At 44.8% G+C, this 26,984-nt stretch overlaps 1 protein-coding gene across 1 annotated transcript in view; it reads left to right on the top strand.

Annotated features, from left to right (window-relative positions):
* Nucleotides 1-1,122: 1,122 nt before the first annotated feature.
* Nucleotides 1,123-26,984, top strand: part of FSTL4 (follistatin like 4) — a 251,808-nt gene continuing 225,946 nt past the window's right edge. Inside the window, exons 1-2 of the mRNA XM_026063318.1 lie at nt 1,123-1,251; nt 15,679-15,712. Coding sequence (XP_025919103.1) covers nt 1,123-1,251; nt 15,679-15,712 — 163 coding nt within the window. The remainder of the gene's footprint in view (nt 1,252-15,678; nt 15,713-26,984) is intronic.

Raw genomic sequence — 26,984 nt, 5'->3', positions numbered from 1 at the left:
TTAAGTGATCATTATGTTTTAATATGAGTCTGCGCTGGCACCTTGTGCAACTGCTATGGAAGGTCAAAACTTCCTTCAGCTGCAGTGCAAAAGCGGTGTTAGTTCTGAAGACTATTTTTATTATGAGAAGTAATAGTACAATCTGGTGTTCTGCTGCCAAAAAAGAGAGGTTCAGGTGAAGTGCCCAGGTCCTGGGGAAGCTCTGTGTTCTTGCAGAGCTCCTGTGGTGAGGCTGGCTGATGGTTCGGGGTTAGGCACCTGTGCACAGCATGCACTGGTTCTCTCTGATCATGCTTGGAGTAACTTCTCCCTCTGGTGCAGCTGATCCAGATCATGGTTTGGAGGAATGGTGTCAGACCTCTTCAGACCTGAGTTCAGGTCATGCCTTGCAGGTGGTTTTAGTGGCCTCCCCTGAGCCTGCTGACCTGGCAGGTGCCTGCACCTGGAGGATGATTCCTGCTTTTGGGGGTTCAGGTGCAACATCCCAGGCTCTCTGGCCCTGCAGATCTGATCTTAGCTGAAGGGATGGGGAGGGGCAAGAGTCACTGTAACTGTGGGAGACTTGTTCTCTGAATCTGAGGGAACAAGGATATTTTCTGTCATGAGCCTTCTTGTCATGAGTGCAAGTGTCTGGTTGGGCTTTGCTGAGGATCTGTTGAGGTTATGAGTGCGAGTCCTTGACTGTGAAGGAACCTTGTGCTCTCCAGTTCCCTGGAGACAGGATAAAGTCACCCTTTGGTTTCCGCAGTACTATAAAATTTGGGGTTGATATGGTTTGCTCCTGGCTGCAGCAGCTAGCTCAGAAGTTGCAGAGAGCCCTAGTTCTGCAGATGCTGCTTAGGAACAGATTGGGAACAGCATCTCCAGTGGAGAGTAGTCTGGGGGCAAATACTTCATAACACTATCAAAAAGCAGGAATTCATTGCCCATACACTGGGCACAAAATAGGACATCAGTGTGTTAGTGCTTATGCCATGTGAACCTGCAAAGCTCCATCAGCAATTACTAAGTTTAGATATATGCTCTTGGCTGAAGCTTCTGCCATGTTAGTGGATCTCAGCTGTGTTTTGTTTTGAGATGATAATGTTTTATGACTGTTCTCTTGTTTTCAACAGACTTGAAATGATGAAATCGAGAAGCTTTTGGCTCTCTCTCATATTGCTTGGGGTTTTCCCGTCGGTCACGAGGGGATGGATGGAATCGGACCGGAGCAGAAGGCTGTATTTGGATGAAGGGAGGTTGCATCAAGAGGTACTGTAAATCAGCAGCTGCTGCAGCTACAACTCTTTTGTTTCTATTTTTATGCTGTGTTCAGGCTTTTCATATTGTGAAAAGAGAAAACAAGTGAAGGCTTATGTGTATTTGTATTAAACAATTGCTGAGGAGGTCCGTGAAGAAACAGTGATTGTGTAGAGACCAGGAAACAGAAGCTTTTATACTTTTTTTAGTGTATTGCCATAGTTTTAAAAGTGAACGTGTACATCTGGTGATTGAGATGCATTTTTTTGCCCCCCACGGCTTTACAATACTCTGCCCTGGAGCTGCTGGGACTAATGGGAACAACTAAATTTTATGAACAGTCTTTGTTCTGGCTCTTCACCTGGCTCATTGGATTTTTCAGGTGAAACCTGAAGAAGTCCTTTTGCTGTTTAACTAAAGGAAAGCCGTGCCACAGATTGTTCTGAGCGAACCAACATGAGTTACTGCCCCGAGCGTTTCCCTGCTACCTGTTGACTCTGTCAAACCACTGAAGCGCAGAGCAATTTGAAAGGGAGCAAGGGAATGGCGTTAGCTCTGGGGAGTGATGATGAACGTGGTGCAGCCCAAGAGGAGCTCTGTGGTGCGATCAGCAGGTGTGACTCCTCGTTCGTTAATGCCTGATTGCAATGAGCTCTTATGCACCCAAGCTCTGGGCTTGCAGAAGCTGTGGAGCAGCTGCAGCTGTCCTCACTGCTGAAGGCGCAGTGTTGGATGGCTGTGCAGTGGTGCGGAGACCTGGCCTCTGCTGCACGGTGCTCCGCAGGCTCTCGGGGCGGGAGAGCAGCTCTCCCAGCCAGGGCTGCTAGGGCGAGCTTGCTGCGTGGATATGAGCAAGCTCGGGGCTTCCCGTTTCTGAAAATCCGAGGCGTGTGAACAAGGCCAGAAAAATCCAGAACTGACTTTCACCAGAACAAAACGATGAATGCTGGAACAATTTTAGTTATTTAGTTCCTGACTATTGTACGTTTGCTATAAGTAGTTGCCCAAATGCTTGAAAATGAGCTAGTGGGAGGCAAGAGGAAAAGGACATTTCAGTATCTTTATATTTTTTTCTCAGAGACACTTAAGTAGCAGTAGACACATTAGTGTCAGGTTAGTTACGAACACTTTATGGAATCATGCAGCAGTTGCATCTATTTTTAAGTCTCAGGATACTGTTCTACTGGGAGAATCCCATTTTTCCTGGTCACCTCCCATCTACAAATATCCAGTCATGTCAAACTGTCTTATTGAAATAATGCACTGGTTCTTAAAGATACTCTTCACTGCTTAGCAGGACTTGGAAATTGTTTTCGGTGGAGACAGTGATGATTCTGCAATTCTCAGTTTGGTCTCATGTGCTGTTTCCTTCAGGTATCATTCTTAAAGGTGGCAAAAATCCTGCCCAGCTCACTTTACATCATTCTGTACAGCAAAAAAATACAATATGCTGGCACTGTAATGTTAAACTTTTCTTGTGTTGCCTCAATCACTTTTGCCTTTTATTAAAAATAATGAAATATTTTGCATCCTTTGCATGTCAAAAATGAAGTAATTCCTCACTGATGCATATTAGTTTTGACTTTCAAAAAAGTTACTCCTAGGAATTAAATTCATTACTCAAATGATTTATTTTAATATAAACTATAGAACTATTACACTACTTGACAGATGGTCGTTCAATTGATCTTGCTCTAAAAACAATAGTTACTGTACCAATTACCTGATCATGCTTGAAGTGAAAGGATCTCAGCTAGAGTTGTATTCAGATTTGTACACAATTTATAGTAAGTGTGAATATTAGTTTATTATATACAAAGTATGCAGTTAAAATAACTTCAAGGGATATAACAGTTGTAATGCAGGTTTTTGAAAAAGTAACTGTACAGAAAGCTTGTTCCACAAGAAATAGTGTTCATACCATGTAGAACCAGACAGATATCTGAGAGGCCTGACTAGTTTTCAGGCAGGTTAGTGAAATTGTGAGGAGTCTGCTGTGTTTTCAAAATATGTTTCCTTTGCCTTTCAGAAAACAGCTTAGCCATGTTACCTTTTTTAGAATAAAAATTGTTTAATTCTTTTCTAGTCATATTTTTTAAATTTGCAGTGCACATCTCATGCTGAAATTGTAGCTGTTCTTTGCTTTTGGAATATGCAGTTTCTCACAGTTCGTGGGTTTGGAACCTGCGACAGTCAGTTACTCTGACATGCTGCTCTCTTCACGAGAAATGTTTGTTAATTACCAAATACATGGTTTGATTAATATGTAATTCCATTAACACATGTTTTAAACGTTGAATCACTAATAGCAAAGCTCCTAAGCAATCACTAAATTACTTTAAAAATATGTAAAGGGTTAATTTTCAGGTCAAATAATTCGAAGCATGCTCTGATCTAAAATTCCTGCAAACTTCAAAGCAAATACTCAGGTATGGGTCAGTGACCTTCAGTAATACTTGTTCTCATCTAAATAGGAACAAGTTTACTGAATCAAAAACATTGCTTAATTTATGTTCAGATTGCTAAATCGATTTCTTCATGGTCTGGTAGAATTATTGCAGTTGTGCTTTGCATTTATAAAGCAAAAATAAGTCTTGAAGCCATAGACTGCAATATACAGCTATTCTGGATGAGAAATTAAATCCGCAACACGCTAATAGTGTATGTTTTCCTGATGCTCAGCCTTCTGCCTGTCAGATTTGCAGGGCGCTCCTGAGAAGAGGTTTGTTTTCTGAAATAGTTTTAGTCTTGATTAGAGTAGTGATAAACATGCATATGTATGCAGGCTAAAATTCTGTGGGTGTATAATGAATTAAAATAGGAAACGTAATTAAAAGGACAATGCTAGTATTTAATTGGAAAGCTATGACTCGCTTGGGCCATATTCATTTTGGAGAATATTGCAGTTGTTTTTACTATGCGAAGCTCTCTGTAGGGTAACTCTGCAGAGCACTGAGAAGCTCTTGCAAGCTTCTGGGTGCTGCGTGGACTTCCATGGAGCTGGGAAGCTCAGCTTCCTTGGGTTGAACCATCACGGTGCTTGATATACAGTGCAATATATACCAAAATACATCGAGCTCATCTGCTCTGGGGTAGTGCTTGTGGGTGGCTTGTGCCTCTGCCCTCGGGCGGGCAGGCTTGTGCTGAGGCAGGAGTGACCGCGCTGCATAGACGGCCAGTGCTGCCGTCGGGGTTGCCTGTCCTTCCTGCGAGGGGACGTCTTGAGGGACGTGGGTTTGTAAAAGCTGTTGCTGCTTGTGGCGCCTGCATGGAGACCCGGTATGAGCACAGCGGAAAGTAAAGATATGAACAACCTCGATCTGAAATAGCAGCGGGGTTCTGCATGTAAGATCTAAGTGAGTATTCGTCTGAAAATCCACATGGAAAGCCAACTCTCGCTTGAGGTCAGCAAGGTCATCCATGCTGGTAGCTCAGACTGTTTCTTTAACCCACTGGGATATTCTACAAAAGCATCTTATTAAATATGGAAAGTTGACAACTAGCTGCTATTTTCAAATCTGCGTGAGAGGCTGCTTTTATATATGTGCTGAAGCCAAACTTTTTTGCAGTGGTTCTTGCAGCTGGGGCAAGTTTCTCCCCTCCGCTTTTCGCTCGGCGACGCAGCAGCTGCCAGCGCTGCAGGTCTTCATTGGCGATTCGAGGAGCAGAGCTCCATCTGCTAATGGGAGCTCCTCAAACAGGAGACGGCACAGCACTACGTCTCAAATTAAATTTTGTATTATGTTTTCCGGGGCACTGCTGGCAGGTAGCCTGAACAATGTTGTCATAGCTGGATAGTGTGAAAGCGGAGAATAATCCCATATTGGTACAGGTATGGTTGGTTTGTCCTAAATTGTTAGAGGAAAATATTTGGATGTCGCTGATAGCTCTAAGTGATTATAGTAAAGACTGACTGGCAGGTATCCTGGAGTCTGTTCTGGGCTGTAAAACCAGAACTGCGCATGACTTTGTAGAAGTGCTCAATCACTCTCGCTTGGTTTTTGTGCTCGGCTCTTTCTGCCACCCATGCTGCTGTTTGAGAGCAGCGAGATGCCGAAGCGCAGCGCGATGTGCGGAGCATCCCGTATCCCCTGCGCGCGGCCGGGCTGCGCTCCGGGCGGCTCTTCCTTGTGGGTGAAGCTCGGCGTGCCCACGTGGCCAACGGTGTCTCTTGCAAACTCGATGCACTGACACGGCTGCTTTTCCGCTCCCTACTGCCAGATCTAGATACCTCGCGATACTGAATTGCACCTTAATCGTCCGTTCCAGGGAAGAGCAAGGCCCTTGTCCATGCATGGTTGTGTTGGTGTGCTGCTGGCTGTCCGATTTGGGCTGTAACACCTAAGTTCAAAGCATAAGCTAGATAAGTTGTGCCAGTATTTAACAGTTCCTTGATCATTTGTACCTATGATTCAATCTTGTCACCTTATGTCTTGGCTTATGCTTTAAATTTCATCACCAGCCTCAAAATATCACTTGTAGCTATACTAACACTTAAACCTGTTTTTTATACTAATAATTGTAGCAAATGTGCTTTTTTTAAAGGTGCTAAACTTTCTCACTGGTGCTTGGAAGGTATTGGCTTTGCGGGATACCCATCACTTGGCTTGCTCGGATGCCATGGAAGTAATAACTAATGAATTGCTTAAAATCTCAAGGTAATAAATGTCACCTTATCCTGCACCAGGACCCCGTGCGGCTGCGTCGTAGCAGCCCTCCGGTGCCGCGCTGCGTGGGGCAGACCGGCCTCTGCCATCTGCTCAGTGCATGAGCTGCACTTGGCCAGGAGTATCAATTACTGCGGGAATTGCTAATTATCTGCAAGTTCTTAAATGTTGTTGCACTTAATGCTTCAACAGAAGACGCCGGTTGCTTGTTTTGAGCAGCAGGGGAGTCGTGGGGATGATGTGCTCCTTCCCCCAGCAAAGCCGTATTTCCTCGTCTGACTGCTGAAGGGGAGCTCTGGGAAGTAGGAGGCGGAACGGGGAAGGCTTTTGATAAAAGCTTTTGCTTATAATTCAGACACGGACATGATTTCAGAACACGAGCTTGGAATAGGACAGGCACAGTGTATCAATTTTATAGGCAGCTGAAAACCTAATATCCTGGTATTTATTTTAAGAGTTATTAGGAATGTGTTCTCTGCCATGTGTATGTGCTCTTCCTGCTTCTGAGTCAGGTTGGAGAAAGGAAGGAGAGAATCAGACTTGAATTAAAGTCTATGCTGGGTTACAGTCTGCTCTTGCTTTAAACTTTAATGATGGAAAAGGGAGACAAAACAAGACTTAAATTTCTATTTGTATCACTTTATGTACCAGTAATTCACTCCTTGTTACCTGCTTTTATGTGGTGTCTCTGACAAGCTGTAATGTTTATTGTAGACAATTCTAAAAAATATATATATTTTTTTTACCTCTTTGGAGATAAAACTTCTTCTCCAAATTCTAGTTATTAGTGTATTTGCAGTTCAAGGTGCTGCGAAATTCTTTCATAGTGCCTGGATGTACAAGTCAGGTGCCCTTTAATTCCCAGACCCTGCCTGCCCTCTCCCATGTCCCCGAAGGATTTAATAAAAGCTGTATCTTGTGGAATGCCATTAGGTTTGAAGTACTAAAATTCGAACATCGCATGACTTGGACCCAGGCAGTTATTGTGTATTTGAATACTAATTTGTGAAATTAGTAATAATAATATTTCACACTAAATTGTGAAAAATGACAATTTCTACTCCACATCTGATGACTGCGGTTCAGTAGGGAAAGCACGGGCTGTCGGGGTGCGCGGTGACCTACTTGCGGGCACAGCTTAGAGGAAGCCCGGCGTTTTGGAGGACTCGGCTGCGCTGCCCTGTTCCGTGTCAAAGCATCTCCGCAGAATTGGGCAAACTCGACGGCAGCCAGCGGGCTCCGGGCAGAGCGAGCGCCCGCCGCTGTGCACAGCGCTTCAGCCTCTCCTCCTGCGTACGGTCCCTTGCAGCACCAAAACGCCGCTTCCTTTATTTTTTTAACTTATTAATGTGCCCTGTGCGGTACCTCTCGGGGGATCGCCCCGTTCAGCCCGCTGGGGGCTATTACGTTTCGGTTAATAGCAAGGGGACCTGCAGCGGGTTGTAGGCGTGCTTCCCCGTGGTGGTGCCCGGGGGGTTAGTGCCCGCCTGGAGGTGACCCCCCCCCCCCTTGGGCACTTGCCCCCCGGGGAGCAGAGGGAGCCCGGGGCTTTGGGGTGCCCGGCTCGGTGCCGAGCTGCGGCACAAACTGACCCGCGGGAATTGAATTTCCGTTGGTTCTCCTCATGTTGCAGTTGAACGGCTGGAAAAATCCTGTCTAGTTGGAAAGTGCTGGTATATTCCTAAAGCGGAGTTAAAAAAAAAAAAAAAAAAATCTTGAAAATAAAATTGCCTTTGGTTAGCTTGGCTGTGATGCGATGGAGTGCTAAATTTTCTGATACTCTGTTCAGAAGCCACTTAACCTTCAGAGAATAAGTATCGACTTATTTTTTTTTTTCCCCCCATATGCAGTGTATCGTCCCTTCAAAAAAAGGCCGTGGCAGTAGCTTAAAGGCAGTTCTGCTTAAAGAACTTCCCACCATTGAGCAGGGGAATTTTTAGATATTTAGATTAGGAAGGATACATCTGCATATTTAGCTTCTAAAACAGGCTTCTAGTGAGCTTCCCTATGACAGTGTAGAGATTTAGGGAGTTGTACCTAGGTTTATAATCTGAAGTCCAGAAATGGTAGTGAGTAAAATCAGAGATGCAGCAATTATCTCAATTAGCTGCTGTATGGGTGAGCAGATGATGCTGCGGTTGGAGACGGGAGAGCCTCTCTCCGTGTTCACACCAGACAGGACAAATGGAAATTGCCGGCTTCTGTACTGATACCAGGCTTTCTCTGAGCGGTGGCGTGCGCTTTATTTTCTCTTTGCCTGGCTCAAAGTGGATGCTCTCTGCCTCATTAGCATCTTTTTTGAAAATATATTGTGTTCGTGGCTCTAAACGGAAAATCCTGATTGCTAAACCGAGCTGCGTGTTAGTCTTAAACACTGCAAATGCTACAGTCTGTACGCAGAGTTGCCTGGCGATTTGCTGGACTTTGCTGTAATTTTCTTGACCCCTCTTTCGGGACAGGAAAGAACATGCTCTGAAGGAAAGAAATTCCTGGGATTATACTCTATTAATAGGAGCTACCACTCTATTTGCTGAATGAGCCAGGACTGTATCTTTAGGAATTTAGGTTGATCCTGAGGGTAGGTCCCTGGAGACTCGACACGTTCAGAGGTAACATCCGAGTCGGTGATGGACAGTGCGTGAGCCGAGCTGCGTTCGCTTTATCCCGCCTGCTCGAGCACTGCAGTCTGTTCCTCGGAAAGCATCCAGCGGGAGGCTTGCTGCGCTCCAGCAATATGGATAACTTTGTGGTCCGGAATATTTTACCCGTTCTCTTGCATCTCTTCCACCTACTGCATTCATCAGTTCTGGCAGAGCCCCCTATGCTAACCTTTGCTCAGGGTCATTAAAAATCGCTCCCTGGGGCTAGATCTACGTCGGTCTTGGAGGGCAGGGGCCTGAAAACGCAGCGAGGGTATCCTGGAACTGCTGCGTTTAAGGGCTTTTGGTGCCTGTTAGGTGTCGTGCTCCGATGATCAGAGGCTTCTGGCGGAGGAGCTGGCAAGCGCTGCTCGCTGGGTCGTGTTTGGGAGGAAGCACCCTGGGGAAGCTGCGGCTAAACCGCAATTCCTGGTGGCAGCAACCCTGTGAATACCTGACCTGAAAAAGTGAGGAAGCTGGAGCAGAAGTTGCAAAGGGCAGCAAAGAAAACCTGCGTACTGCAAAGATTTGCTCCTTAAAACAGTGCGGGAGGCTGTTGCTCTGTGATCCTACTTGTGGTGTGCGTCTGTACGTGCCTGAGTTATAAGCGCTAATCCTCTGGTTTTAGTCAAAGAACAGCTAGGAAGCAGTAGCAGGCAGGAACTTGTCTTTCCTGCTTTCAAACCTAATTGTGACCGTTTAATTACGAACCTCGTGAAGCACGCTCATTTTTCAGATTAGAGTGCAGGAAGCTACAAGCGGCCGCATTAACGTGCTGGAAGAGCAGATGTGCAGGGAGGAGAGAACAATTATTTATAGGAAGAATCAGGAAACAGTCTTTTTCCCTCAGTATTGGGGAATTGTATATGCATGTTGTGCATAATTTACAAATTGAAGTAACATGAAGCAAATGTAACTTATGACAGCGTTAGACTCTGTCTAACCTTTTCAGGGGGGCATTTTGGGGCAGGGAGCCTTTTCCCACGATGTGTCTCATTCTGCCTGATCCGCAGACCCGGAGCTCTGCAGGGTCCTGGGAGCACCTTGGTGGCTGGGAGTGTGCAGGACAGACGTACGTGCAGGACAGACGCACCTCGTCGGCTCTAGCACTGAACGGGGGGGGCAGCACGTATGACAAAGCATCTGCGTGCTTGCGACTGTTTTCAAACCATGGGCAATTTTAGTAGCGAGCTGACACGTTTTTATTTAAAAGGCTATGTTAAGGGTGTATTTTACAGATATTCTACGCTTGCTTTAATGTCTAGTCTACACTTATAGGATCTGGGTTAATAGATTGCTTATAGCCATGCACAGCAGCTTCTGCTGGTGTAATTTCATACGTGCCCCAAGCAGCTATAAATTCTAGATACCTAATGATATTTTTTTTTGTAACCTGCTGTAGATTGTTAATATTACCTGCCTAAAAGCTAGACTGTGTTATTTTACTTGCCTGGAAGAGAGCTCCAGGGAGAGCTTATTCCTGTGTCTGCATCTTGTCCCCTGGGCCCATGGGTGTTTTACACCTTGGAGGACCTGTGCTTCTCAGCAGACAGTCCTGGGCTGGCTTTGTTTCTAAATGACCTCTCCATGCTCATGCTGCAATAATTATTTCTTGTCATTAGAGGTTCCACCTGATTGTGTGTGTTTGCCTAGTCACTCCTTGGCTGCAGAGAAAAATGAGGTGTTATTAATAGAGATTGCCCTTGAGGTACTGGAATTAGATCTAGAGATCATGGCTAACAGTCCCAGCAGTTTGGGTATAGCTGTTTCTTGAGCTTGGAAGATCCCTGGCTATCTTCCAAATCAGAAATTAATTAGTCTTTAAGTTAGTTTTGCCACAATATAAAGCTAGAAGAGTGCATGCATGTGGTCCTTCTTTACCCTCCCACCACCACCACTTGGGGGTGTAGCTCTAACAAGCCCAAATGGTCAGCTGCTGATTAGCTTTGGTGTAATAAAAGCTAATCTCAGGTGACCTTAACAGGAAAAAGTGATATTTTTAGTGCAGTGGTTACTTTCTTATGTTTTCTTGAGTTTTACTTTTTAAAGATGTCCAGATCCTGGACTGCATATACCAAGATATCAAATAGGGCTGACCAGCAAACTCCTCCAGTCTGAGATTAAAAAAAAGGAAGCAAAAAATGTGATCCCCAGAGCACCCCACCAAAGCCTTTCAAGGGTTTTGGGAGGGAGGAGGATGCTCAAATGAATGTGGCTCTCATGAGCCCTCTCTGCCTTTGGAGCGGAGAGTTGAGACAAATCTTCTATTATCCTAGAGTGCCAAAAATGCCAGTCTTCAGTGTGTATGTTTCCCAAATCCAGACATTTCTGACCAATACACGCTCTGCACGTGACCTATGCAAAAACCACGAATTCAGTGAAGACTGAGGTAAAAGGCAGTGTTAGAGAAAGGAAACCTTGCACAATATGGTCTCTTGGTGGAATGCGGAGCTGGAGCGACACAGGTGCTGGGTGCTCCCTGGAAGCAGTTTGGTGCCACCAGTTCCCAGTGGGGTTAGGTGTGAGGGGCCTCCTACTTTCACAGCAATACTTGCGTTTTCCTTGTATCTTTTTGTAGAAATAAGGTGTTAGGGTCAGCCTGCTGCTCACTGGCCTCCCCTGGATGCGTGTTTTCCCCTCCCCTTGGAGGCTATCAACTTTTTGTGGTGTCTGTAGAGGGATGACTTAAAATTTAGACCCGAGTTCATCACCCCTGAGCGTCCATCTCTGAGGTCGATGGGGAAAGCGGCACCTCCCCATGGTGCTTGTTCCTCTCCATCAGCGGCAGCTCCCTGCCTCGCTCGGGTGCTTCCTGGGGTGTTCGAACGCAGGCAGGGAACCCCGGGGCTGCACAAAGCCAGTGCTCAACTATGGGTTGTTTAACACCAAAGGACGTGGTGTCCGTTTACAGACCCTTGTTGCAACAGTGCTGTCCGTGCACCCTTTGCCCTTGTGCAGACGAGCGGGAGCAGCTCCTGCAGCCCCCTCCTGCAACGAGCATCTCCAGGAAGGAAAAGCATTGCTGGGTTGTGCGGTGCGCAGTACGTTCTTTGTGGGCATACAGCAGCTGCACTCTTATAAAAGTGTTTAAAGATTTTATTTACTCTAGTATGAAATGACCTGAAAGTAGTTTTGCTGCTGGGATCCCTTGCTAATGACTGTCAGTAAAATCATTTATACCACCTTGCCCCCAAGCGCTCTATTATATTGTGTATTCCATCTGTATAGCCGTACTTTAACTCTGCACAGTAAAGTGTCGTCCTCCCCCCAAGCCTGTTCTCGATGAAATGCGATTCTTCCTTGCAGAAGTGCCCAGCTTGGCTGCGGGACCATGATTCAGCTTTAATCAGGAGGCTCCAACGCAAGCCGGCTCTTACGGCTTGGCAGGACATCAAGACGCTGTCTTCTGCAAGAGTGACGTTCCCCTCCTGCAAGAGCAGGAAAGGGCTTTGTGCACAAACCTTGTTTAGCTGCGTAAGGTTTGCGCAGGTGTCTGGTGTGCAACATCTCCCTGCAGCAGCCACGGGGAGGGGAAGCTGCGTGAGAGCAACTAGGGGGAAGAGTGACCTGTGTTTCTGACCCTTTTTCCTCCCAAACCAGCTAACAATAGTGATCGCACTTGATGACACTGTATCTGCAGTCAGGTGCTAACACTGGTTTCGTTAGTGCTTGGAAATAGTTTTTCAGTAGCTGGATGTCTTGCGAAAAGCAGTGCTGGCACAAGCACGCTGCATTGATTTCCACCTAAACAATGGTTTGGCACTTCAGTTAGAGAATAGAGGGACTCTTTATTCTGTGTTCAATTAACATTTCAAAGGAGGAAAATAGGTGCTAAAAGTAAGCCTGGACAAATAAAATGGCTGTATTAGTTAAATGGTATTTAAAGTGGTTTGCAACCCCTATTCATGAAGTTCTGTAGAGGGGTTGAGAAATCTGAAACAAATTTCTCACTTCAAAAACATATGATTTATTCTATGATAAAATTAGATTTTTAGTTAAAGGAATTTGCAGTCATTAAATGGTGCCCAAGAAATAAGTCTCGTTTATAACCATCTGCTTTATGGCTTCTGCTGAAAACTATTCCTCCTCAGGCTATGCATCTGAGTACTTTAGCATCACTTTTATGAAAATAGTTTGGTTCTCTACTAGTAATGTTATAAAAACCTTGTGATTTTTACTTGAGAGCAATATCTTACACTTCAGAGAAAAAGGGACTGCTCCTTTTTGTAAAGAGATTGCCAAAGCGACTGTGTGTCACAGTAGTATGCCTGGGGTCAGACTTGCTGGTAACGTATCTTACTGGCATATGGTCATTAATAGTAAGGTCATCTTACATTCAGCATGCTGTGAAGAAGAAAAATTAGCATCGTTTCTCCTTTTTTGTCTTACAAAAAAGAGGTGGTATTTGCCTCGGCTAAATCGTAAGAAAAATTTGAGCCTTTGCTGTATTTTCACTTACCGGAGGAGCAGAAACCTCCAGGAGTTGTCTGTCTACCTGGACTGGTGCGGTTTGGTGGCTGCTGTCTGTGCTCTGCCGTGGTTGCCAGACACTTTTCTCTTTCCCAGATTTTTTTTGTGTACGCATCTAAAATTTTGAGTGTTCTCCGTGCCATCAGCCTGGAACATTTGTTTTTCAAGTTGTTTTTTCTCACTCCATGTATTTCTCCATGGAGTGGGATGTTCTAGGGGACAGTGCTGATATTCTGTCAGTTAAAGAACTGATTTCTTGAAACCTGACCTCTTATTCTCCCGTTGCATTTCTATCAAGCTTTTCCTCTGAATCTTGCATCTGTTTTTTAGCTAGCTGAAATTCATTAGAGCTTGTAATTTTAAGAGGAACAGAGTAAAAGAGGAAGGGAAACTCTGAGGACCAGCCTTTGTTTTTCAGTGTCTCTGCTATCCTTTTCATGGAAATACCGAAAAGGTATAAATAATAAGTGATATAAAATAAAAACAAGTGAGCTGACACTTTAAAATATTTTATGGAGTGTAATTGTCTTTTTCTTTTGATCAATGTAATAGTTGTAATTAGGTTTAAGTGTTTCTAAGCCTTTGAACTGCAAAGAATTCAAACAGCTTGTTAAAGCGCGGGACTCCAGGGGAGCTTTAAAAGTACTCTTCCCTTTTGCCCACTTTACATGTGCATGGGCTTAATGATAGCAGGCTCTATCTGATTTTTTTTTTTATCCTGTGCCCCACCTCTCAAACTAATATTTGAAAAGCTTTGAGAGGTCCCTGGAGTATAACTGTCTGCATATCTCGGGGCTTTGCTGCATAAAGAGTAAATGCTTTGAAGTCTCTGCTAATCCTGGCTGCCATCTTGCATATTTCTCATGATCGCTGATGTAGCATCCTACAGAGGATAACGACTTAATATTTTTATAAGAAATATCCGTGCTGACTCTTTGCGTTACCCGTTGGTTGGCTTGGAGAGGTCCAGAGACACCATACTGCTGTCCTGATTCTACTTCTTCACTGAAATACCTTGTTCTCGAGGAAAAAGGGCTTGTGGGGCCCTTGCAGAAGAGAGAAGCTGTTTATGCACAATATACGCAAATAGTGATGGCGAGCAAAATATAGGTTGTCGCAGTGTTCGAGCTGAGCTGGACCAAGGAGCATCCGCGGTGCTTCGTGCCCCCAGGGCTGGAGCAGCCCCTGGCGCTGGCGGCCCCGTGTGCTGGCGCTGCGGGAGACAGACAGACGGATAGGACGTCGCAGAACACGTTCTGCATGCGAGAGTGCATCTTTGAATAAAACACCCCATTTTGAATTAACCTGAGAACATTAGACAGTATTATAGGAGTTCACTGAGCAGATACTGTTGTTACTTCCATAAGCTGATTTTTTTTTTTCTTTTTTTTGTTTTTATGTTCGTTCGCTTCAAAGCTCTGCATTTTCTACCGTGTGCTCCCGTGGCAGCTTTCCATGTTTTCTATTAACCTGTGGCAGGACTTTCTGTGCTACAGAAGGGACTTTGAATATATTTCATTAGACACGTAGCAGTGTATTTTACTTCCCTTTGTCTAGATGTTGTCTGCAGGGATGTATTTCATTAAAAAAAACCCCAAATCCCTAATAAGCATCAAGTGGGCCAGAAACTCAGCTGTCCAGGGGAGGCGATGTGTTATTTTCCCCTCAAAAGGAGGAAGGCAGCAGCCCTCCTGTCACTTCAGCCTCGGATAAAACAACATCTAAGAACAGCGAGTGCCGGGGGAATGAGGTGAGGTTAAGCGGGGCCCGGCCGGCGGAGGGAGAGCGGGGCTGCGAGCTCCCGGCAGAGACCTGGCACGCTCGGTGCCTGCGTCGTGGCAAAGCGCCGCGGGAGGCACCATAAGGGGAAACGAGCTTTTAAAATCCGGGAGTAGGTTATGGAGTAAGAGCTGTGCCGGTTCAAAGGTGCGCCCAGGTGCAGCCAAAAAAGCACTGCCTCCTGGCCCCATGTTGCCGGAAAGCGCTCTCCTGTCCTGGCTGTGAGAAATAATTCTAGTAATGGCAATTGTATATATTCGTAATTAATCCGTAAATAATTTTCCTGCTTGGAATTAAATATTTATTCCTCTCGGGTCCCACCATTAGTATAAGCAGAGTATTGTCTGAGAATGCGATATCCTTTTTGACTTTTTATGAAGTGTATTTTTTTAAGTTTCTTTATTGGAGATGGTAGTGATGCATTGCAAGAAACGCTGCAAATGATGTGGGTGTGCAAAGGTTTAAATGAGCTGAGCATGAGCAGTCCGGTTATTTTGACTGAACTGTTCAGGTGCTTGAGCAAGTCTCTGCTCAAATGCTTGTAACTGCTCCCTCCCCCTCACCCTGAATTCTTGGTGTAGTAAAATATCCCCAAGCTCCTAGCTGCTCCCTTCTATCAATAGGGAAAAAAATACTAATTTAAAGAAAGATATTGTGCACTACCTTGTAGCCTACCACAGAATGATGAATCATTTTAGGTGACGTATTGATCTGTTAAATATTTGTGAACAAACTGAAATCGCATATTTGTAATTACTGCTCGGTTGTTGTGCAGAGCTTCGTAAGCGCTTCGCCGCCGCAGCGGCGGGGTGCTTAGGGGTTTGTGTTCAGGCTGCCTTTGAACAATTCTCATGTTCTTCAAAAAATTCTCTTTTTCGTTATAGGAATCCAGAAGGGTTGAAGTCACAAGAAGAAAAGGTAGGAAACAATACCGTTTTCTTTCAGTGTATTTGTCAGTGTTGCGTATTCTTGCAGTAACTTGTAAACCCATGTTTGTTTTAACACCCTTGCAAGAGTTTGCTGCTGTCCGTGTTTCCAAGCGGCTGCCTCATAACGCTCACCTGTTCTTAGTGACAGCAGCTTGTAAATATTTTCAATATAAAGTTGCTCTTCTGGTTATAAAATTGCGTGATAGTTCAGGGGATGCGAATCAAGGGCTGGTGTACGCTCACAGGGGATCTAAACGCCGGCCCTGGGATCTTTTAGGGGAAAAACGGCCCAGCCTAGGCTCTGCTCGCGTTGGTGCCCGTAAGAAAAGCTGCGGCTTTGAAACCACGGCGAAGCATGCTGGTCGCTGGCTGGCGGGGACTTCACCCTTCTGAGTAGTCAAGACAGCAGTATATCCTCATGACGTAGCTCGGAGGAGTCATGCATGTGATTTCAGCATGGCTGTTGTTCGCTCTTCCTTTATTGTATTTATCTATTCAAGTGTTTCTATAGTCTGCGGAGGGTAAAAAACAAACAAACAACAAAAAAAACCCCCACAAACCCACATTTTGTGGACTAACGGCAGCTTGTCCAACCAAGGTCAGTGGATTTTCCCAAACTGGTGTCGTGTCCGAGGTACACGGCAGACCGTTTGCTGTGAACTTGAAGGAAGTTCTGAGACGGTTTTGTGTTACCAAGTGGGGTTTTGGAGCAGCTAGAAGGAGGGGAGTTCCTTGCTGGGAAAACACCCGGTCACGAGAGGAGACAAAATGATGGTGCTGGGAGGAAGTTCAGAAGAAAAGACGGGAAACACGACACCGTGTGGTGCCTGGAGCGCGGTCTGGCTGGTTGGCTGGGTCGGGGAAGGCACTGGGTCTCTCCGAAGATGCGTGGATGTGAAACGTGGGACCCGTGCCTGTGTCCTGCTCTCCCAGCTCAGGTCCCCCTCCTTCAAACGCTTTTGCGCGAGTAACTAATTGGCAGTTGTTGTGAGCAGCTCTTTTATTGTTCTAGGCAGCTGGGCGAAAATCAGCCATCAAAGAACTCATTCTGTTTATCATTAATTTTGATTTTGTTTAGCAGATGTTTTCTGGCTCATGCAGTTGCTTGCCTAATCTGTCTTGGTGTAATGTGAGGCTGGTGGCACTCTTCTATTAAACAGATTATTCCCCAGTTTTTTTCTGGTAGCTTCTTTAATTGCTTCGGGCATCCCATGTTTTGGAAGGAGGTTGTAAATGCTGTTCTGTTGCGTGGATGAGGACGGTTGGGTCCAAGTATAACTTGTCATCTGAGCAAATAATCTGCCTTCTTTTATTGCTGTGGACAGACATCTGTAGGTAGCAGCTCTGCAGGCCACCGAGGCTGAGGCAGCAGAGAGACTTGAGCGATTGTGATATATGGCTGTTGCTAAACGTAAAATTTAATTAGCTGATGTTTCCAGCACGCATGTATTTGGTCAAACTCTACTGATCTTTTTGAATGAAGAAATCCAGTTTTATCAGGCTTTCCTCTATCTCAGGCTGATGAGGGTTCCTGGATAGGACTTTTCAGGAACATTGACCTAGCTTGCCTTGAAGGTGATTGGAATTGCACAGCATGTTTCCGTGGGCTGGGATTAGGCTAGGGAACATACTCCAACAAATACCTCATGAGATAGGGATTTGCAGGTGAAAATACTATGTAGCTCCTGTTCTGAAGCTGATGGGTAAAGCAGATCAGCTTAAAGGTCCTCCTTCCCGTATTTTTGAATGATTCCTACTGCAGTTATGTATACTGCATATCGCTAAATCTGTTTCCTTGCCTGCTGCCTTTTACTTGTACAGATATAAGGCCACAGCTCCGCAGTCAGTGCTTTGTGGGTCACTGAGAAGAGCTTGTATATGACCATTTTGAACCTTGCGACTCCCTGCTTCAAGTAAGAATCCATAAAGTCGCTTAAGGCCTTTAATTTAACCGCTGCCAACCACTTCTGACACTGCCTTCTCTTGTGCCTCCTCTTCTTTCCAAATCTGTATTTGCATTTCTTTTATTTTTCTTTAACAGCCAACAACAAAGGAGTTTCAGTCATATCATCTCTGGGTAAGGTCTTGCTTCTTCTAGAAATGTCCTTACAGTGGTATACCTGTTGCTCAAACTGCTTTTTAGACACAGAAGAGTCTTTGCATCCTGAACGTGGAGATATTTAAGCTAATAGAGTCTGTGTTGCAATTTGTTGTGAACATAGAGATGGGGTCCAGTCTTGTGCTGGTAAAAATAGATTTAATGAATAAAACTTTCAAAAGTACCTCAACTCCTGATGTGATTTGGATCTCCAAAGTTTCCTTCCCAGTAAAAGTAAGCAGCATGTGCAAGAACTCAAAAGTAAAAAAGCAATTTTTGAAGGTGGGACAGAGGTTTATAAATCACCTAGGTGCTTTGAAAACTTTACTCCAAAGCCATGGCTGTTTCTCTGAGATGTTTCTAGACACCAAATTTGCAGGCTTGGGCTCAGTTAGGCTGATTTCTCATTGCCTTGACATTATGGGTAAGACTTCCATTTGGAGAATTTACTGTGATGTTTTCAACACTTATTTTTGGTGAAATCAAACCTTTTTGCAGAAATGCGATCACTAAAATGAATCTCTTTAGCAGGAAGCTGTTTAGACCCGGGGTGGAGCTGAGCTACTCTGGGACAGACTGCCAGCTCCTGGGAAAAAAAAATTGGAAAGGTCTTGATTTCATCTTGCTGTCAAATGAGACCGAGTAGCAAAACAGCAGCTTGTTCATGAAGATGAATATTCTTGTTTTCTGCTCGCTTTGTGCACAGAGCCCCTTGCTTCTGGACAAAGCACTCCAGACTTGCTGGCCAGGTGCCTTGAGAGAAAGCTTAACACCTCTAAGCAGTCGCAGCAGGGGCGGTTCATCTAGAATAGACCCACTAAATACCACCAGGCACCATTCCACATCCGTCTTCTCCAGGCTGTTTCCCGTGGCGCGATGCTGCCCATCAGCACACGCAGCCAGAGCTGCGTCCGCCTGGCCGACCTGCGGCTGCGAGTCATCGAGTGCGTCTCGAATTGCAAACACCACTGAAGTCAAGAAGAAAATGCTAGCAAGTGTGGTAAATAGGTATTGGTCGTAAAACCCCCCAAAAAGGATTTGCTAGACTATATGGGGATTTTCAGCAATGATTAAAAGCATCTGCCTTTCTGGAGTTAGTCCTCAGCAGTTCCTATTAAAAAAAAAAAAGAAAAAAAAATTAAAGCCCTTCAAAAACCTGCCTGGTATTAAAATGTTTGCAGCACAGACATCACTCAGTAATAGAAAAAAATAACAGGAAGGTAAAAATGTCTAGTTTGTTCTGCACAGGAAGGGATTTGTTGTAAATGTTGATTGTATGGTATGATCTGATTTTAAGATTCAGTCCTTTTTTAGTAGAATGATTTTTATGTGGATAATGTTTGTTACCTGAGGATTTTACCTGAAGAAACTAGGGAGGATTGGAAGAGGGTGCGAGGGGGAGGTCTTTTTTGAGGGGAGCGGGGATACTCTTTTCCTCTATTCCTGTCTTTGGAATATTTTGGCTTTGTGGTCAAAAGTTGAAAAACTTTGAAACTTAAAAATACCTAATAGGAGATATCACAAAGATAAGAGCTGTAGCAAGCACTCTGTGCCTGTTGTTTTTATTATCCCACATTCATGGATAAACTAGATTAAATGAAAAAAGGTTTGGGGAAAAGAGGGGCAATCCTGGCTTATACTTTTCAGATTCCATTTTTTTTCTTTTGAGCAAAAGTTTTGAGTTCTTTGGACTGAAAGCAGGCACTCTTCAAATCAGACAGACTTGGTTGTTGTTAGAGGGCCCAAGGGATAAATCCGAACATGCCATGCTTATTCCATTTCTCCAAGCTGGGGCGGCCGGCAATGCTGGGCTGCTGCACTCAGGTTTGTATGGGCTGAAAGAGGGACGTGAGAAGAGTTTCCTCCTTTTTCAGCTGTGGAGGAGCCTAGCCCAAATGAGAGGCTTTGGGTTTCCCAAGTGTCAGGACTACATAGGCTGGAGAAATTCTGAAGCTGACCCAGAGCCCGTTACAGTGAATGAATGGCTTTCCTTTGACTTCAGCGTAATTACATGATGTTTTAATTGCAGTGGGAGGGAGGGGCAGTGCCTTCAGCTGGCAGCCGTGTTCCACCTTGATGCATGAAGACTGATCCCCCTTCTTAATTTAAATGGAAATGGCTGCAGATGTGTCTTGTCTAACCGGTGTTTGAGTATTATCCTATTTGACAGAAAATGTTCTGCGAGCTGAAAAAAAGTAATTCTGACCATCGATTAGAAGCTGCAAGAATATTTTCCTGCATTCAGCTTAAGCCTATTAAGTCCAAATTTTGCGCTCTGATGTCTACAACCCAGCGTAGTTTCCATCAGCGGTATACTCCTGCAGCAGAATATGGCATGAGGAGCCGGATTTTGTGGTGCTGGAGCATGTGTTTAGCAGAGAGGGCAGGGAGCAGCGGGCGGCAGAGCGTGGGGAGGCTGATGAGGGGCTTGTAGCAGACCAGAAGATGCAGCAGAGCATCCTCCGAAGGGTCATCTGTGGGCGTTTGACTTGGCAATGGCAGGGTTTAGTTTCAGATTGGTGAGGTCTTGCCGTGTAAAGGGCGTAGGTGAGTGCAGGATGCTCCTCAGTTCCTGTGCATTGGAGACCACATGTGATTTATGTATGCAAAAGCCATACACAGTCACATCGATCAAATTCTGCACATGCAGCACGACGCTGCCTCTGGTAGCGTTCCCAAATCTGTTAGTTTTGAGCAGTGAGGGACTAATTCCGCAACTTCTGCGCCTGATGGATGCTCCTAATCCTATTGACTGTGGGGGTTAAAGGACACTCAGTGCCCAGAATAAATTGCCTACTGATACAAATATATGTCCAGCTGGAAGGATAGTCGCATTAAGCATGAAGAGCCAGACCTCCTGCAGCTATAAATGATCAAAGCTGCACTGCATTTAATGCATCAGCATTGGTTTTTCCTAGCTGAGGATCTAGCCCAAGCACTTAAAACTAACTTTTAATTTGTTTTTATGTTGCTCACAATCACCCATTCAACAAATTAGTGTCAAAGGATGCCTTTTAAACCATTCAGGCAAGAAATGATCAAGCTCATTGCTTCCACTCTGTTCGTCCAAATAATCTTATTAAATGAGATGCAACTCCAGATTTATTCACAGACAGATGACATCAAACTGCCATAAAGATCTGAACTTTGACTACCTGTTTTGCTTTAAAAAGTGGAAACCTTTCTTTGAAGTATTCGAAGTTCTGTATTGTGAAAGTCATATTTGAATTTATGATATATGATGTTTCTCCCCTCTCCTCATAGTTGTAGTGAGTTTATGCCTCATAGTGAGGATTAATAGAGGAGACCACATCTTGAGCTGTTGTAAGTTGCCATGGTTTTATTGAAAATCTGTGGGGGTACCTGAGTTAGCAGTGGTGGAGCATCTAGTCAGCAGCTTAAGTAATATTTCATTACTTGCCACTTGACATCAATTCTTATGTCCTAGATGAAAAACTGACTCATGGTTATAAAACAATAATGACCCTTAGAAATTCTATTCACTCCTTCCTTTCCTCTTGCACATGTCAAATTTCCAGCTATCCATGGAAGATGAAAGGCTCTCAAAACTCGGCAGGAATGGTAAGTTTGTGGCCTTAAACCTGTCACAAATACAATGAAGTGATCAGATGTAATTACCTTTGTAGGAAATCACCTAATAATTTCCTGTCCCATTATTTTTTCCCCATTACTAGAGTCCCCAAAATTTGCTTTTGTTCCTTGTGACCTGGTCAAAACCTGCTCAGATCAGCAGCTGTGCCCATACGGCTCTCTAAAAGCTGTGGGGCCAATGCTGTGCGCCCCAGGTCTTGCTGGACTCTTGTCCTGTCTCTAAGAGCTTTGCAGTTTGCGGGCAGGCAGGCTAGCTAATCCCCATAACATCCAAATTGCATGATACCGTACAGACGTAAGGCGATAGGTATATTTGTATATGTTACACGCTTTTGGCAGGTTCAGAAACACTTCGGTTATATCTTCAGGATATGCTTCAGGCTTGCTACGAGGATGAACAGTGAATCTGGCCTTAAGAGTAGTCTTAAGCGTATCTAGGGGTTTTGTTGCTTTGATTTTAGTAAAGTTTGGAAGGTCAAATAGTTCTCTTGGTAAAAGAGCTGGAGGTTATGGATGTTTCTCAGTTGTACTGTTTTAGGTCAGTTTAAAAATTACCTTGAGAAGCAGCACCAGCTCTTTTAAAGACCTGAGAAAATGGGCAGACTTTGGAATATTTTAAGTTAGTCAAGGTGAACAGCGCCAAGCCTGCGGTGGCTATCTGCATGCATGTACATCTCGCATGTAATATGCAATTGAAGTTCAGAGGACAGTCTATGCATTATAAAAACCTCTTCTGCAAGATCACAAGTAGGAGTAATTTCTTTTTGTTGTTTATTGCACAAATTTTAACAAAAATATTTTCTCAGTCTTTGCTAAAGCTGAGGTTTAAGTCTCAATCTCGGCAGGTTTGTTTTCATAGGGTTTTTTTACTGTCTCTGGATTCTTCAGGGCATATGTTGTCAGTGAATTGCAATCTGTTGCCTGGAGAAGGATATTTGACTAGGTCAGAAACGTAATCTAGTGCTCAACTCTTGTTTTTCTGAGAAACTGCAGTCCTTCAGCATTATTTGTATTCATCCCACTTGAACATTATTCTACAAATACAAGATGCAGTGGCGGGTACCTAGTTTTGCAATGTTGACTGGAGAATAGGTGGAAATAATGAAGATAAAGATCTTTTTTAGGAGCTGTCGAAGACATTTTTAGCTTACTTTTTTTTTCTAGTCAGGCTGATCCAAATGATGGGGGGGATAAGGTTAATCACTTTCTTACATATCTGTCTGCAATGATGTTTAATTAAAACTTGACACATTTCTTGGTTTTAAGTGACAAGAGCTAATACAGGGAGTAAAACCATGGGAAGGGAGAAGAACCCAAAATAATCAACTCATTAGCTGATAGACATAGTAGTAAATTAAACAGTAAAACGGATGATACTAGATGATCTTCCTATAGCTGTTTGTAGCGTGCGCACAGATCTGGGACTCTGGACAAGGTTGAAGAGCTGCAAATGGTGTGGGCAGTCGACTGCAGCTCAGTCAGAGTTTCAGAGACATTTTCTAAAACAGTGTTGATTCTAGTGGTAATGTTTGGCTTCCAAATTGTGTGTGGGGTTTTTTTTTTTGTTTTTAATTCAGATGGTGTACCTCTAAAAATGCAAATCCAGTCACGGTTTAGCCCGGCTTTGCCAGTAGCCATAGGAAACCCAGTGTGAAATACATCCAGCTGTCTTAGAAAAACTGTTTACTGCTGGAAGTAGAAAAGTTTTGCAGACTTGATGTTCTTGTAAGTTAATACATCGGTTTCTATATTTAAGTACTTTGGGGTTGAAGAAGGAATGACTTCTGTTTGTGGCAGAATGGGCATGAACATTTAGTAAGTAAATACAATATTCGGTATGTGGCTTTGGCAGAGCATCACATTGATGGACCCAAAGGAGTTGAAACAAAAACTACTTGAGCAGCAAGAAGCCAGGCAGCTGTTGCCAGCAGCAGGTATTAGAGAGGAGCTCGTAGAGAGGCTTTTAGGGGTGTATGTGTGTATATGTATATATATATATGCACCAGGCTTTGGCTCCCTGGATAGGCAGAAGGGGAAGGAGGAGACAATAAGCCAGAAAGCTAAGAGACTTCGTGAGGATTTAGAAGGGGGCGGGAAAAAATACCTATATATATATTCCATACTGTCATACTTCATAAATACATCTCCCCCATGCAGGGTTTTGAGGCTGGATATGTCTGAAGGCATCTGTATTTTTCCATCTGAAAACAGAATAAGCTGTGCTGCTTTGGCAGCTGAATAAACAGCTTGTGCTGCTGGCTGCTTTGCTGTCATGACTTGTTGCCACATCGTGCTGCCTGTTACACAGCAAAGACACGAGATGCGGATTGAACAAGAAAGCAAACATGTTCCTTCTCCCTTGTGCCGCATTCGTGCGCCCTGAACGAGGGTAACCTCTTCTCGCAGGCCCTGCGGGGTGACTGCAGTAACTGCAAGGAGGCACTTTGGAAACCCTCTGCTTGAATGGGAGCCCTTCCCCAGGTCCACCCGGGCCACCCCGGGCTGGCTGGTGAGAAAGCCATCTCAGCAGAAAGCAGGGGTGCTGTTTTAAAGATGGTTCCTTTGAAGTTCCCAGCTGCTAACCTGAACAGCTGGAGATCAGGCAGATTTATGAGCTCTTGGTGCACAAAGGGAAGCTATCAGAAAAAGACAAAAAACAAAAAACGATAATACACGATGTTCCTGTTGTCTGTGTTCCTGGTACTTGGTATCCCTGGGTGGATATTGCACAGCAGTATCAGATCCTAAAACTGGACATGCAGAAATCTCTAATTGGGGTTTGCTTCACTGCAAGCTAGCAGGAGATCCTGGAGCTCTCCCCAAGAAATGCTCTTTACTGCAGATGGCACGGTGCACAAACCTTTCCTTAAAGTGCCATAATGTGATGTGCTCATCTGTCTTAGTGGTCCAGAAGGTTCCTCGAGCTACTGTGTTCTTATGAAACTGGAATCACTCAAGATATTTAGTTTTTTTACAACCAATTATATCACACATGAATTGCTGACATAAATCTTGTGACCAAAATACATGCCACGAAGCCAATGTCATCAACCAAGCTTTTCAGAACAGTTAATGGCAAATCAGAACTTACTGAACAGACTTTTGGCTTTAGGCTGTGCAAGAATTTTAAGTCAAAAGCATGCAAAAAAGATACCACCTCTTTGCACCTGTTTGTATATGAATTGTCTCAGGATAACTCCCGAGGAATAAGGAGGAGTCTTCAGATGTTTGTAAAGTGATGCCACAGTTCCTTTGAGAGAGATGCTGGTGTGGCAAGAAAAAACAACTGCTGTAATATCCATCTTAAATTACAGCAATCAAACACAAGATAGAATGGTAAAAATGAGAAGAAATAATGATGCCAGCATGATTAAAACAGCATTAATTTATTGAAAGAAAAGCATGTGGAAAGTGTTTTGTGGTTGTTAGTACTTTGGTACCTTAAAGCAGAAGTAAAGCGGAGGAGAGCCTTTTCCAGGTTAGAAGAAAAATCAGGAAAGGCTCCGTAGGAGGTACTGGGAGCCAAAGGAAAGAACTCTGAATATGTTGCAGGGAAGCAGAAGGCAGAATTAAGAGTTAAAAACTCAAGGTAGCAAAGCGGCATGCGAGGAAGGTTCCTGAAAGGCAGAAGATGGATCTGAAACAGTGCGAAGCGTTCAGACGCAGAGACTGTCAGCATACAAATGAAACGCTCCTGGCGAGTAAAGCGCGAGGAGGAGCTGTGACTGCTGGGGATGACCTCGGAGGAGGCAATGGGAAGCAGATAAGGTAAATGCCTTCTTGCTCAGCAGTTCATGTTAGTTAGGAACTTTAGAAGACCAGTGAGCAAGTTGTGTGCAGTTAAAAGGGATTTTTTTTGGTGCCGCTGCGCTCGCAGAGCATCGAGGTAGCGCCGAGTGCTGATGTGCTCCCCGAGGTGCTGAGCACGGGAGGGTCGCTTTTGCCTGGGTGCGCATGTATCTGTCTGACTGGAAGTATTCTCCCAAAACGTGGCATGTCAAGGACGTGCTTCGTGTTCGGCAATGAAGACATCCACGTGGGACGTGTCGTGGCTCTTCTTGGTGCCAGGGGACGACTTCTCTCTGCAGGGGATGACCTACTCGCCAGTGCGGCCCCCACATTGCAATGCAGACTGAACAGAGACCTTAGTTTTATTCCAGAGGGTAGTTGCTCTTTTTCTGACCTCTCCCTCTAATCTCTCTGTGCTCCGCAGCCTGCAAGGTGCCTGTGTCTCCTTCCCCTCGAGATAACCACTTGAACGTTTTTCCTCTCCTCTCCCTAATGTCCCTTCCACTCCACAGGCACAAAATTCCTGTTTGCTCAGAGATGATGCAATTTGATACGCAACTAATTAATTGTTCTCGGCTTGCATTTAGCTTTGAATTTTGCTGCCTCTGTTTCCAAGGGGTTTCTGTGTAAAAGCTTCTCTGCTTTTTCCAGCTGAGGTAGGATGTCTTTTAAGAGACACCACTCTGACCTGCAGCACTGTTGGCTTAAGCATCCTGGGCAGCCTGGTTGAAATTCAGAGAGTTTTGCAGGTGTATGTGATTGTTTCAGGTGCTGCATGGCTTGTTGGATGAAATAGTTGTTTTCTTTCCATCTGTGATCCTGCTGAAATACCTTGTTACACGGGTCATTGCAGAAGTGACTTGGAAGCCTCGCTCGCGTTGGGAGGCCTTGTGTTGCTGGCAGGCAACACTGAAAGGTGCGAATTCTTTGGAAACACTGAGTTTCCAGACCAGCAGTAAAATAAACTTCTTTGCAAGGGTTAAATGAAAAACTGGCAGCAGATGTTTCTGATAATGCCAGTAGTGTGAATATGCAGATACTCTCCAACAAGCCAGTTTATCCAGCATGTCTCAGAAATTAGCAAAGTAAATAACTCCTCAGGCTTCAAGTCTTGGTAGCTTATGGGCTCCCTCAGGTTTTTGGGTCATGATTTTTAAATGCCCTGCTACTCTATTCAATATATAAGTGCATGGTATATTTTCCATTATAGACTTGTGTTAGGTTTCAGCATGCTATTTCTTCTTGAGCTGAGCCATAAGGCAGAGCAATTAGGTTCATATTTTCTGAGCTTCAACTCACTGCCCAAATAAGAGATAAAATAAGGCAGAAATGACCCTCCTCTTGTGCCTTCTTGGTTGGGGCAGTTATAACCAGGTGACAAATACAGTGTGTATATGTATATTTAATGCAGCTTGGACCAGCTGAGTGGTTTGGCCTCAGTGCTGCAGTCGTGTCTGCGTGGCTGGTGGCACCTCGCTGCGGTCCCATGGGGCCATCGAGGGCAACGAGCCCCTTGGAAGGTGTTTCTGGTGCTGGCGTCAACCACGTGGTACCGTCGAAGCTCCCATACGGCACTCGCCCGCTGTCCCTGCAGGCTGCGTAGCACCCGGGTGCCGCTGCCGGGGCAAAGCTTGGCTGTACCCTTTCCCGTGGCCTCGGCTCCCGCTGCCTTCAGCTGGTGCGATGGGGTTGCGCGCCGGGGAGGTTTCCCTCTGGCCGGGCGTCTCGGCCGCAGGAAGCGGTGGGTCTCCGGCAGTGCTAA

The sequence above is a fragment of the Apteryx rowi genome, unplaced genomic scaffold, assembly GCF_003343035.1.
Source record: "Apteryx rowi isolate R43461 unplaced genomic scaffold, aptRow1 scaffold_2, whole genome shotgun sequence".
NCBI lineage: Eukaryota > Metazoa > Chordata > Aves > Apterygiformes > Apterygidae > Apteryx > Apteryx rowi.
This window is presented reverse-complemented; position numbering and strand designations above follow the sequence as displayed.